Source organism: Vitis vinifera, chromosome 8, assembly GCF_030704535.1.
Source record: "Vitis vinifera cultivar Pinot Noir 40024 chromosome 8, ASM3070453v1".
NCBI lineage: Eukaryota > Viridiplantae > Streptophyta > Magnoliopsida > Vitales > Vitaceae > Vitis > Vitis vinifera.
Genome location: NC_081812.1, coordinates 16434689 through 16449348, shown reverse-complemented (window position 1 = coordinate 16449348; position 14660 = coordinate 16434689). Strand labels below are relative to the sequence as shown.

The 14660-nt window shown below is 43.0% G+C and overlaps 1 protein-coding gene across 1 annotated transcript; it reads right to left on the bottom strand.

Annotated features, from left to right (window-relative positions):
• Window positions 1-390: 390 nt before the first annotated feature.
• Window positions 391-3103, bottom strand: LOC100249399 (putative receptor protein kinase ZmPK1). The gene has a single exon (XM_003632661.4). The coding sequence runs from the start codon at window positions 2972-2974 to the stop codon at window positions 563-565; it is 2412 nt and encodes an 803-aa protein (XP_003632709.1). The 5' UTR covers window positions 2975-3103; the 3' UTR covers window positions 391-562.
• Between the last annotated feature and the right edge of the window lie 11557 nt (window positions 3104-14660).

Genomic DNA, 14660 nt, shown 5'->3' with positions numbered 1-14660 from the left:
TTGAGATATTGTATTGTCTCATCCAATTTATATATATATAATTAAATAAAAAATATTTTTTAGTTTTTAACAAATATAAAATGAAAATATATCTTATAAAAATAAATCATAAAAAGTTATACTATTTATTTACATACAAATTATATTTATTTTAAATATAATTAAGATTTAAAAAAAAAAAAGAAAAAAAAAAAGAGAGAGAGAGAAAAACAAGAACTGGTGGGCGAGCATGAGAATAACTAATTGGGGTTTGGAATATAATGACCGTTGTGACCCACCTAGTCGCCACCCCACTTGCCAAATTTGGACACACTCGCATGGATTTTTAATTTTTAAAGAATGGTATTATCTGCATTCAGCGTATTTCTATTATTATATGGAAGGTGAATATTTTATGCTACCCAGGACCATGAACTTGTAAGATTCCAAATTGATGTAGTGCCAAAGAAGTGGCTACAGACCCCATACAAAAAGAAAACAAGAAAAACCAATGACAACTATGTAATTTGTTCAGGAGATACAGACCCCATAACTTATTCAGTAAATAAATAAAAAAAGACATTTACTCCAAGTCCAAGGTTTGGACTTGGGCTTCACCTTCGCATTCCAGTAGAACTTGGACTACGGTGGCCATTGTTGGTCTTTTACTTCTATCTTCCTCCACACAAGAAATACCTATTTCGACCAACATTGTTGCCTGCTGCCTACTAAACTTCCCCTTCAATCTTGGGTCCACTGTATCCTCTACCCAATTGTCTTCTCCATATTGAATTTTCCTTTTCACTGCCCTGACAAACCTCGTCAGCTCAGCTTCCTGCTCCTCGCCATCCTCACCCACCCATTTCGAAAGCCGAATTCCCCTCACCATCTCTAAAACCACAACTCCATAGCTATAAACATCAACTTTTGCCGTAATTGGAAGATTCATAGCCCACTCTGGAGCCATGTACCCTTTAGTCCCCCGAATCCGAGAGAATTCTCCTGAACCGGGGCCACCTCTCTGAGACAGCTTGGCTAGCCCAAAATCTGCAATCTTTGGTTCAAACCCGTTGTCTAGAAGTATATTTTCAGGCTTCACGTCACAGTGGATAACCCATTCTAGACACTCATGGTGAAGGTAGGCTAAACCCCTCGCTGTCCCCACTGCAACGTTAAACCTCTCTTTCCATCCCAGACAACTCGTGCTGAAGAGATGCTTATCCAGTGACAGATTTTCTACATGCTCGTAGACTACAAGTCTGTGTCTACCCTCTGAACAGAATCCCCACATTCTGACTAGGTTCATGTGATAGATTTTTCCGATTGTGCTTACTTCAGCCCAAAACTCCCCTTCCCCTTGAGTGGCATCTCCCAATTTCTTCACTGCTACTGCCCTTTCATCCTCCAAAACACCCTTATAAACAGCCCCAAAGCCTCCTCTTCCAAGCTCCACTTTGAAATTGTTGGTTGCCTTCTTGAGTTCGGTGTAGCTAAATCTCCTGAACGGGCTTGATATCGAACCATATCCATCTTCAGCTGAAGATGGCACATTATGTACCTTGAAAAGAAACCACCAACCTGACACAATAAAGAGAACTTCTATGGCACCAATGGCAGAAGCAAATGAGTAGAGATAAACCCATCTCATCTTTTTACTGGCAGTGTCATATACAGAAGAACTGTGCACAACCTCAACCTCCTTGGACTCGCATATGAGATCAGAACCATTGAGGACAGTGGGTGCTGACGTTTCGATATCCACAGGCAGTTTTAAATATAAACTCCCAGGGAAGTTGGAGGACTTGTAGCCATTGAAAAGGGTACTTTTTGCGTAACAGTTCCCTTCTCCTGTTAGCCTGTAGGCGAATCCTTGGCAAAGGCAATCGTCCAAGCAGATTTTCCTGCAAGCTTCCATTGAAACAGATTGGCTGTAATTGAGATCAAACCCATAGTAATCGGTCTGGGGAAGCTCCAAAAATTTTACCTGCTGTGTTTGGGAACAGCTTTGGTTGAACTTAGACTTGCAACCTTTGCTCCAGTCACTTGGGTCACTTACTTCATAGCCCGGAGGACATGAACACTTGGGTTCTGGTGTATAAATACAAATCCCATTTCTACCACATAACCCGTGTACTTTACACTGTTCGCTAAGAGCTTTCCATGAGATCACCCATAATCCCGTGGAATGGTTTAAACTATAGAGCCTCAGGTTTCCATCGTAGTCCATTGTCAGCCTCCTTTTGACTCCAAAACCCATGTCAGAAGCGTTGAAAGACATTTTATCACTCGAAAGAAACCTCCCCATTTCATCCAAAACAGCAGTTCTACTACTGTTAAAGTTTGTTCTTCCATTTCCGAAAACATCCCAATCAGGATTAGGCCAATACAATCTGGAAATCTCAGGCCCATCATACATCATTCTCAAGACATTGTCATTGTCAAAAAGGAAGTTAAAGTAACCAGAAGAAAAATCCCCTCTTCTGAGTATAGAGATCAGCTTTGTGCTCGTGGTAAAGATTTGGTTTGGCAGAAGAGTATCAGTTGGAAAACCAAAGCTTTGCCACAGAATTTTACCTCGTGGGTCCTTGAGAACAAGGTTTCCAGTGTCCAAAAGCTCTGCTCGATCAACATCAGTAGAGGTAGTGTTAGTCTCCCAAACAGTTGAGCCATCAGCATCCCTTAGCATCATGGTGCCATCTCTCTGCAGCGAAATTCTGGAGCCCCGGCCATTGACAGGTCTATTTCGATTGGCCATCCAAACAACAGTTCTTTCCTTTGAATTTGTGAACCATATTGAAAACCAGTAAGCATTTTCCCCCATCCCATAGAAACCACAAGTGAATGATTTGTCTGGGGAGGTGATGTAGTCGTCCGAATCATCTTCGACAGAGAGAGAGGAGCCTCTTTGCAAAAAGTTCTGGGTTTTGGAAGTTGTAAAAGAGAAGAAGAAAGAGATAAGAAGGATGAGAAGAAAGGAGGAAAATAGGTTTCCCATGTCTTTCCAAGTTTGGTTTAGAAATGTATCTGTGGTTGGTTAAGAAAATGTTGGTTTTATATCCGCTGCTTCACGTAGGAAATTAAGGAGGAAGGCATTATTATACCAATCAAGTATCCAATATCTTGATCAGCTTTTCAAACATGGAACTGTCAATCAAAGGATGTCCCAAGATTTTTTAATGGAGATGAATTATATTTAACCAATTTAAGATGGGAAAGGGTCTCATCTGAAGGTGCCCTTTGTCAAATTTGGCTCCACCGTATACGTGACGTTGTGGGAATGGGAATGAGACAACTGGACCGTCACCCTGACACATGAAATCGTGATGTATCTTTATTTTATGTAAGATAGCTACATACGCTGACCCGTGAAAGACTGGTAAGCAATGATGCCGGCCCTAGGCATACCTAATTATACGTCAAGAACTCTTCTTATATGATGAAAGCTACTCACGAAGTCATGGCTCCTTCTCATCTGATGTAAGTTATAGGCGAAGTTCCTCTAAAGACTTGTTGGCAATGAAGCTAAGTCACCTTCTTTTTAATACTTCACTCATTCCTACTTCGTTTTTCACATTTCAATGCCAAGAATTTGGTCATTATTCGAGGGACAATATTGATAATGTGGGGGCCTTATCCCACGTGTCCACTCACGAGTACATCCATACATCTGTCCACGTGGCATTATCCCAGCTAGGCCACATGACAGTTCTTTATCACTACTCGGACAACCTTTAAAGCACCCAATGGAACATTCTTTTAGGACCATTTGCGCCACTGAACAGCCCGCATCCCCCTAATAGCCTCAAATCTTCTCTAATATGCAAGACCCTGGTTAGTTGACACCAAATTGACTGATGAGACCCTTCTCATCCTCATGTCTACTTCAGTAGATAGGCACGTCAAGTCTCAGGTCACCAGCAAAATTGAAAGCATGGCAAGTTATGTCATGACGCGTCGTCTGACACCACCCCCAGTCGTCTTGCAAATATGATGATTGCCCTATCACTACTACGCAATCATCATTACAATGGTCAGCTCAGCACTACTGAGCCCCTCTCCACCTTTGAACACTATAAAAACCCTACTGTAATAGAACATAAGGGGAGAACATTGTGAGTTTTATGATCTCTCTCTCTCTCTCTCTCTCTCTCTCTCTTTCTAAGGGTTTCCATTCTTCTTAGCATCTAACTTGGGCGAGGGTGTGCCCGGACGATCCGTTTGGACATCTTGTGCAGGGAAGCAAGAAGTCCAGATTCCAGCATCTGAACGAGAGCTTTCATTGCCACTTCAGATGGAGGAATCCATCCTCAGTTGACCTGGTATCAACATTGGCGCCGTCTATGGGAACGAAATACAAATGTCAACACCTTCTAGAAGTCGATCGTCGGCCATAGGTAGCAAAGACTACTTCAACTGGTGCCAGAGTATGGAAAGATGTCAGAGCGAGAGTGATAGACAGATGCAAGCCCTACTCCTCAAAACAAGGAGACTCGGGGAGGAGAACGAAGTGGTGCGTATTCAGGTGTCCTCATTGGGTCCTCCTCGTAGTCGACAACCTAGAAGTTAGCGCGCGAACTCTAGACAGAACAAGGAAGCAATGTATCCTAGGAATGCAGAGCTCCCCTATAATGAACAAGAAATGCAATCTAAGCAAAGGTCCTCACCAGCCTGCCACGCGCAGCAAGATGAGAGTTTTGACTCCACTCGCGTCTTAGCAAAAATGAGACGCAATAGGAAGTCCCAGCTATCGGATGCAATGCGCGCAAAGTTAGGGCCTCAGATGCCTGGCATGGGGGGGAAATCGCATATAGCGACGGTTTCCCAACCGCACCAATCGTAACTGATTGGCTCCCTTATCCGCTAGTACAACAACCAGTGGGGGATCTGGTAAGTAGGGGTCCTCCCGGCTCTGTTAGTAGGCGACTAGATGACATGCTCTCCACACCTTTCAACCCTTACATCATCAACTACAAGCCCTCAAGAGGGTTCATGGTTCCAAAATTCTCTACATATGATGGAACCAACGATCCAATTGACCATATCATGCACTACAGGTAACTCATGACCCTTAACGTAGGGAATGACACACTACTATGCAAGGTCTTTCTAGCCAGCCTCCAAGGCTAGGCTCTTTCGTGGTTCCACCGCCTCCCGATGAATTATGTGAATAACTTTCAGGATCTATCGGAGGCTTTTGTGGGACAATATTTATGCTCAAAACAGCATAAGCAAAACATCATTACCTTGCAAAACATAAAAATGTAGGAAAATGAATCGCTGAGGGAATTTGTGAAGCAGTTCGGGCAAGTTGTACTCCAAGTGCAATCTTACAGCATGGACGTCGTCTTACAAATCTTTAAAAAGAGTATCTACTCAGGTACACCCTTCTTTAAATCTCTCGCCAAGAAGCCTCCAACGACTATGGATGATTTGTTCAAATGAGCAAATAAATACTCTATGCTCAAGGATGACGGTTGCGCAGCTACTCAATAGGTCATGGTCACCAGTTGACCTACCAAAAATGACTCAACTAGGAGCTCTAAAACCACGAGCCAACGAAGGCAATTGAGTAGAGGGCAAGGCGAACGGCAGCAGTCATACCAAACCAACCTCACCCCCCTTAACATTTAATACGAGAAACTTCTCCCCATGATCCGTGAGCTATCTGATTTCAAATGGCCATAACCAATAAAGACGGATCCAACTAAAAGGGATCGGAGCAGAAAGTATATTTATCACAAAAAACATGGCCACACCACGAAACAATGTAGAAGTCTCCATTACTTGGTGGAAAAATTAATAAGAGCTGGACATCTGAAATAGTACGTTCGCTCAAAAGAAAAACGTGGGAAAGTAGCCCGGAATCTGGTCACCACGGCCCATATAACTTCAACGGCTCCTAGAGTCATAATCAATTATATTCATGGAGGACCCATTGATGATAAATACAACGCTAAACGGAAGAGGCAAAAGTTACTTTGAGCCGCCTCCGTACCAGAACAGGTTAATTCCATCCAACCCGGATTGGCTGATGGGGGCATACACCCAATAAATGGGGTAATCACATTTCCCCCAGTAGACCTCAACCGAGTGTTACAGCCACATCAAGACGCCCTCATCCTAACATTAGGGATTAGCAATTTTGATGTAAGACAAATTTTTGTTGATCCAAGTAGTTCAATTGACCTGTTACAGATGTCTGCATTTAAACAGATGGAGTTCCCACCATCAGCTCTAGAAAATCTCGGGCGAATACTGTCAGGATTCAATGGAGCTTTTACCACCTTTCTGGGTGATATCATGCTGCCTGTCCAAGCCAAGCCAGTTATCCTGAACATACAATTTTTGGTGATAGAAGACTTGTCCCCGTTCAATGCCATCATGGAGCGCACATGGCTACATGGCATGAAGTCCATTCCCTCTATATATCACCAAATGGTGAGTTACCTAATCGAAGACGGACAGATCAACCTCTATGGAAGCCAACTAGCAGCACACCAATGTTATCAGGTAGCATGCGAGTCCGGGTTCGCCAGCGATAACGAACCACCCACAGAACCAACAGGTGCAACGAAACAATAGAAATTACAAAGCCTAACGGAGATAGATCTGCCAACAGTTGACCCCCTACAGTTCATACATCTCTCAGAGAAAAGTAATCACTTTACCTATGTCAGCTCCCTCCTAGAACTGGAAGAGTTTCAAGCTCTTGAAAGAGTACTTCATCAAAATAAAGATGTCTTCGCATGGACCCATTCTGACATGCCCAGGATCCACCCATCAATAGCCTCGTATCGGCTTAATGTTATGCCATCCTCAAGACCTGTCCACTAGAAAATCCGAAGTTTCCATCCGGATAGCGTTTTTGTTGATAAAAATCCTCTAATGGTATGCTTAAGTAACCGCCACGCATATCGGATAAAGATGAAGGTATTATATCATCTCTTATGGGTTTCCAATCCAAAGGCTAACATATCATTGGTAGATTGAGTTTGATCGGAAAGAGACTAATATCGAAATTACATATAGCGTATAATTGTCTTGGTATATAATACTTCCCATTCTTCATAGTAACAGAATACTGCTCATGAAAGCTCAATTCATTTGAAAGAGAAATCAACTTTCTATTCACTAAGAATTCAACCAAAAACACACTGAACGCATAATTATTATTAATTTTATCATTAGCCATCTCATTCTCTTCAGCCTTCACATTGCTAGAAGTATTGTCTGAATTTATTTCATGTTTCGTAGAAGGTCTTTCTTCTAATGTATATCCTTTCAACAATTCAAGTTGAAGTAGACAAGTTGTTGGCAGTTGGATTTATCAAAGAAGTTGAGTATCCCGATTGATTGGCAAACGTGGTTGTGGTCCCAAAAAAATGAGGAAAATGACGAGTTTGTGTCGACTACACTAACTTGAATGACGTCTACCCAAAAGATAGTTTTTCCTTGCCCTAGATAAATCAGATAGTAGATTCCACCGTCGGACATGGAATGCTCTCCTTCCTAGATGCTTTTTTCGGGTACCACCAAATTCCTATGTACCAACCAAATGAAAAAAAAAAAAAACCGCCTTCATAACACCACACGGACTCTATTTCTACAGAGTCATGTTGTTTGGGCTCAAGAACGCCGGAGCCACTTACCCAAAGCTGATGACAAAGATCTTCAAACCTCTAATCGGACGCATTGTAGAGGTGTATATTGATGACATTATGGTGAAAAGTAGAATCAGGAGTGAGTATGCCCAGCATTTAGAAGAAATCTTTCGCTTGATGAGATGATACAACATGAAGCTTACTCCAGCCAAATGCGCTTCTGGTGTTAGCGCAGGCAAATTCTTGGGATTCATGGTCACTCAAAGGGGCATAGAAGTCAATCCAGACCAAATCAAAGCTGCCATGGCAACATTTCCCCTAAGTTCCAAAAAAGAGTTGCAGTGTCTCACAAGCCGTCTAGCTGCATTAGGATGCTTTATAACCCGTTTCACAGACAAGCTAAGACTTTTTTTCCTCACACTAAAAGGAGTCAGCACAACCGGACGGACAAGTGACTGTGAGCAAGCAATATGAGAAATTAAACGCTATCTTACGCAACTACCCATTCTGAGTAGCCCTCAGCCCGGCAAAGAACTGTATATGTATCTAGCAATATCTTATTGTATTGTCAATGCTATACTCTTTCACCACGAGAAAGATAAAGAACAAAGGCTCATCTACTATGTAAGTAAGGCCATGGTTGACGCGGAAATACGATACTCCAAAATGGAGCAGACAGCTTTAACCTTAAAGAGTGTTGCGTAGAAGCTTCATCCTTACTTTCAGACCCATCAGGTAATCGTGCTCACAAATCAACCACTCAGAAGTATTATGCATAAACCTGACCTGTCTGGAAGAATGCTGAAGTGGGCCATAGAATTGAGTGAGTACAGAATCAAATATCAATTCAGATTAGCCATAAAGGGGCAGGTCATGGCTGATTTCATAGTTGAGATCCCTCAGAAGTCGTCTCAACTCGCAAGACCTAGTGAAAATGGATGGTGGATTCTCCACGTTGACTATGTCTCCCAGGTCATGGGTTCTAGAATAGGTCTCCTCTTACAATCGTCAACCGGAAAACAACTGTAACAAGCCATCTGGCTTGGATTCCCGGTCTTTAATAACGAAGCCGAGTATGAGGCCATTCTATTTGGATTAGATCTTGCTCTTGCTTTGTCAGCTTCCAAGCTTGAAATATGCAGTGATTCTTAACTAGTTGTTAGACAGATTCAAGGGGAGTACGAAGCCAAGGACGAACGCATGGCTCAGTACCTTTCTAAGGTACGAAATACCTTGGATAAATTAATCAAGTGGGTCATCAAGAGAATCTCCCGCACATAAATCGTACAAGTCAATGTTTGGCCAGAATAGCTGTTACACTTCCTATAAAGGAAGCAGTATTACTGCCCATCCACCTCAAAACTACATCAATTGTAGTCACACCAATTTGCAACACTAGTTAAACAAGCGTTGGTTGGATGCACGAGATCAAAACCTACCTCCGGACGGAGGATCTACCTCAAGAAAGAAAACAAGCACATAAGATCCGGGTGCAAGCATCCCGCTTCATTCTGATCGGGGACAACCTCTACAAGCGATCCTTTGGAAGTCTGTACCTCAGGTGCTTAAACAACGAGGAGGCTCAGTATGTATTGGCATAACTACATGAAAATATGTGTGGCAATCACATAAGGGGACAAACCCTAGCCCATTGTGCTCATTCACAAGGATACTATTGGCCTACCATGAAATAAGACGCTAAAGACTACGTCAAGAGGTGTGACCGGTGCCAAAGACACACACCCATTCCTCACATGCCATCTGAGGTCCTCAATCCAATCACAAGTCCTTGGCCATTCGCGCAATGGGGAATTGACATAGTTGGCCCCTTACCCGTCGCTATCGCACAAAAAAAAAATTATGTTTGTAGCTACTGACTACTTTAGAAAATGGGTGGACTCATAAGCTTATGCCAACATCAAGGACAAAAACGTTTCCAAATTTGTTTGAAAGAACATCATCTGTTGATTCGGAATCCCACAAGTGATTGTAGCTGATAACAGACCACAATTTGACAACATTGCATTTAGAACCTTTTGTTTGGAGCTAAAGATAAAAAATTTGTACTCCATTCCACGTTACCCTCAAAGCAATGGACAAGTAAAGGCAACAAACAAAACCTTGCTCTCTACGCTAAAGAAAATGCTTGAAAAAACCAAAGGAAGGTGGGTGAACGAACTACCCGGAGTCCTGTGGCCTATCAAACGACACTCGGACGACTAACAGAAACTACTCCATTTGCTCTCGCTTATGGGATGGATGTAATTATCCCAACAGAGATAAACATGTCCACAACCCGGATGGCCGTCTAAGGTCAGAGAGACGAAATTCGAGAACTGGAAAGACACTTGGATTGGGCAAACAAAGTAAAAGGAAATGTGGTCATCCAGATGACATCCTACCAACAAAGAGTCATTGCCCATTACAACAAAAAAGCTCAGTCACGCACGTTTAGAGTTGGGACCTTGGTCCTCAGAAGGGTCTTTGAAAACACAACGGAAAAAAAAGTCGGAAAACTCCAAGCAAACTAGGAAGGGTCCTATGTTGTATCTAAGGCTGGAGATTTAGGGGCTTGCCACTTGCAAACACTAGACGGAACACCCCTGCTCCGCCCTTAGAATGTATCTAACTTAAAGCAGTTTTATCAATAAATTGAGTAAAAAGAAAAAAACTTCAATAAAAAGACACAAATAGAATAAAATGAATATGTATTAATAAGTGTTAAATGTCATTATAATTCGGGCAAAGCAAGACGAAAGAAAAAAAGAAGTACAAAGGAAACAAATCACTGTCCAGAGGAATCAGTAGCATCCGGATCATTTTCTCTTTGGGTCGGGCCACTAACTGTTGCATTTTCTTCTTCATCAGAAGGGTATCTAAGGATATCTTGTATGATGTCGTTCTTCCTCATGCAGTATTGGTAGCCGAAGAAGAACATTTCATCAACTTGTTTCTGATAATTTTTCTCCAGCTCCTTCTCAACAATGAACCCAACTCAAAGCTCCTCAAGCTCTTTTTTTTGAGCCTCAAATACTGCTCGGAGCTCCTCTAGCTCTTTCTTTAGTTGGTCCCTCTCCTGCTCAGCGTTCTTGCACTTGGCCTCTGCAGCCTCTTTTTCCTCTCACATCCAACAAGCCTCAACCTTCACCACTTGCATCCCCTCTTCTAACTCCTTCAGCAACTTCTTCGCATCTACAACGGCTTTTCGGGCAACGGCTAGCTCATTCTTTACCCGCACAAACTGAGTGCAAAGTCTTTCATTGTTATCTATCTACTAGGTAAAAAATACACGCATGCTCTTCGAGACCTCCAACCATTTAAAGAGCAAGTTTCACTGCCGCATTAGGTTATGGACAGCAACCACCCCCTGAAACAACATTGAACCAGGTGTTAGAGTCGAACATTAAGTAGATTTGGGCAAAGAAATAGCAAATCTTACCACTTCCATCGTCTCCTCAGCAATGTACTTCTGCATTAGATAAGTACACTGAAGTACAGACTCCAAAGTACCATGGAATGGGTGAACCACGCCAGCAAGGCGAGGATCGCTACGTAGCTCAACAAAATGATGGCGGGTGAAAGGGAAGAAGGCATTCACGCCTGATGCTGGAGGTTTGGGTGTAGTAAAGTAAGGAACCGACTTCAATCGCGTCGCTATATCCTCCCAGCTTGAAAAACTGATCGGAGCGTCTCTTTCATTAGTATTGCCGCCTGGAGTGGCTACAGGAGTCACATCTTACGCCAAGAAAATGTCTTCGATAGAAGGATTTGCAACCAGTTCTTGCCCGGGTCTCATGGAATCGGAAGGAGGCACCTACACCATAGGGTCGTCCAGAACCGATTCCTAGTGAGGAGCCTTCGGGCGAGTCTTTTTAGTAGGCAGAGGTGCAATCGAAAGTGCTTCAGAAAGGCGCTTATGTTGCCCTTATTGAAGTCGGACCTTAGATTCAAAGTCATCTGTGCTTCTTCTTCTTCTTCTTCTTCTTCTTCTCTCTCTCTTTCTGGCTCAAGGATAATGCATAGCACCACTAGCTCAGGCTCCCGATTCGGACTGACTCCCACGAAAGGCGATCCGGTTAAGCCCTGGTTACTACTGGCGTCTACAGAGAGTGAAAGAGAAGAAGAAGACGGAGATAAATCCAAGGTCTTCTCAACAGGCCAGGAAACAGACTTCTTCTTGAAAGAGGGGTGAACAGCAGAGCTGGTGGCCGGACGACCTAAGCTTGGAGCATGTCTTAGGGTCCCCTCCTGACGTTTTTGCTCTCTTTTATTGAGTCGGTCTTGCCTTGCCTTCGCATCTATCGTTGAGGCTTCCTCGTAAAAAGGGAGATCCTTCAACACATGGTGTTCACCGGGCACCAACATTCTAAGCTCAAAACAAGGAAGAGTGGGGATAGCGTACGGTTGAGAGTCCCGGACCACTGCTTGCAAATTCTGATCAATCGTCAAAGTCTCATGATTTCGCTCACTAACAGAAATCACAAATAACTTGTTTAGTCGGTCAAAGAAAGTCTTATCCACTCACTCTACTAACCAATTTTTCCTCCTCTTTCTTGTAAATACATCAAGAGATGCATATCAACAAAAATCCAATAATTATAGAGGAAATGACAAGAGAACAATAATCTTTTCTACCCAGAATCCCCAATGAATGATGTGGCTCAAATCCTTGAGTCGGATGCTCATATGAACTAGCCGAAGGGCCCGAAACAACAATGTGTCCTTTTATTAAGCCCTTGGTGGAATCTGGAAGTCCGATCACCAACTGAAGTGACGGAATATGAGCAAACAAACTAAAAACTTCTTTCTAACTCATCTTGACCGTATAGACAAGCAGAACCTCTAGCAAAGAAAGGTCCAAGTGGTATAGCATATTCAAAATGCTACACCCCATCAGTATCTTAACAGCATTCAGATGGAGAAAGATTGGAGGAATCTTTGTAAAATGGAGAAACTGCTTGAAGATGAAGGGAAAAGAAAAACGGAGTTTGGCATAGAATTGCTCCTTACTAAAAAACAGTGGCATTAAAGGGTTCCTCCTCTGTTGACACTGGGCCACCACCCATCAAGCGGATTGTGACCCCATACGGAACATGGAAGCACTCCCTAAACTTCCGTTCAGTAAAAAGTTTGATAGACTTCTTCGCATCAGTGCATCTGATACATTCTCTCAGTTAGACACCCGTCTTACCCTAACTAGTCGCACTAGTAAAAGCAACGACCGAACATCATAAAGCAGACACTCGGTCCCCCTACTCATGAGCAGTACCTCAGTTGTGCAAGGGCCAGCTTACACTGACTCAAAGCCCATACCCGAATAGAGCTCTTAGCTCAGCCTATAGGGTAGACCCCAACCAAGGGTCTCCACCTTAACCATACCCCACACGGGTCTTGAATTAAACAGAAGTGAACCGCGAAGAACAAACGTCATCGGACCTATCACCAGCGGCGGTCTTCCTTCCCCAAAGAAGTACCAGTACAACCCTACATTCTATACACCACAATGTCTATATTGTGTCATGTAAAACCACAAACTCAAAATAATCCCCAATAGCAACTAAATATGGCAAATGAAGTAAAAATTCAATATGAGGAAACAAAGTCTTACCAAAACTCAAAAGAAGCAGTGCTGACAAAAAATGAGATTTCCTAGGCCAAAACTAGGAAAAATGGCAAGACCACCGGGAAGATGGACGACCATCGGAGATATGGTGAGGCAGAATGTAAATGTCACCGTGAAGATAAACGATGAGGCGACAGGAAAACAGTAACTGGATGTAAAATGCAGAGGGGATAATGGCGAGAGAAAAGAAAACCTTGGAAACAAGAAACGTCCAAATGAATCCCAAAAGGTCTGAGGTCCCATATTTATAGGAAAACAAAACCCTAGGAATCCGTCATCAGGTAGCGCACCCCAAAGCGATAGGCCACTTGACAAAACGCCTCGACGGGAGTATCCCTTTTGTAGCCAATTGACACGTGTCTCGCCCACACTGGGGAGGCTCCAAAGGATAGTCTCAGCCCATCCACCTCTATCCGGACACAGCTTCACATGCTGAAGAGGGCATTGTAGGAGCCTTATCCCACATGTCCACCCACGAGTACATTCACGCGTCTGTCCATGTGGCATTATCCCAACTAGGCCACGTGACAGTTCTTCATCACTACTCGGACAACCTTCAAGGAACCCGGTGGAACATTTTGTTCGGACCATTTGCGCCATTGAGCAGCCCGCATCCCCCTGATAGCGTCAAATCTTCTCTGATATGCGAGGTCCTGGTTAACTGACACCAGATTGACTTATAGGACCCTTCCTATCCTCACGTCTACTTCAGTAGACAGGCACGTTAAGTCTTAGGTCACCAACAAGATTGAAAGGACAACAAGCTATGTCATGACGCGCCCTCTGACACTACCCCTAGCCATTCTGCAAATATGATGATTGCCTTGTCACTACTGCACTACCCTGTCAATATTGCGCAATCATCACTACAATGGCCAGTTCAACACTATTGAGTCTCTCTCCACCTTTGAACACTATAAACACCCTATTGTAATAGAATAGAGGGGGAGGACACTGTGAGTTCTATGATCTCTCTCTCTCTCTCTCTCTCTCTCTCTCTCTCTCTCTCTCTCTCTCTCTCTCTCTCTCTCTCTCTCTCTTGTTTTAAGGGTTTCCATTTTTCCTAGCATCTGACTTGGGCTTCAGAGGATGTGTCCGGACATCTTTGTGCAGGAAAGTAGGAAGTCCAGATTCCAACATCTAAACGGGAACTTTCATTGCCACTTCAAATGGAGGAATCCATCTTTAGTTTACCTAGTATCAACAGGTAACACCCTAAAATTTGATCATTCTCAACGACGATGCTATTGGATTTTCAAACCACCACATTCATAGCATAACTAGTGAATCTCTATTGGAGATTTCATTTCACACACCACCATGAATCTTCAATTTGTTCTTTCTTGTCCATTTTTTATATGTTCATACCTCATCCTTAATACTTTATAATCTATATATGTTTGTAGTTTAAACAAATATATGCATAACCAAGGACATGTTGAGTTCTAAGCTTTGAG

Coding starts and splice junctions, on each gene's coding strand:
- LOC100249399 (XM_003632661.4), bottom strand. CDS start 2,974: ATGGGAAACCTATTTTCCTCCTTTCTTCTCATCCTTCTTATCTCTTTC.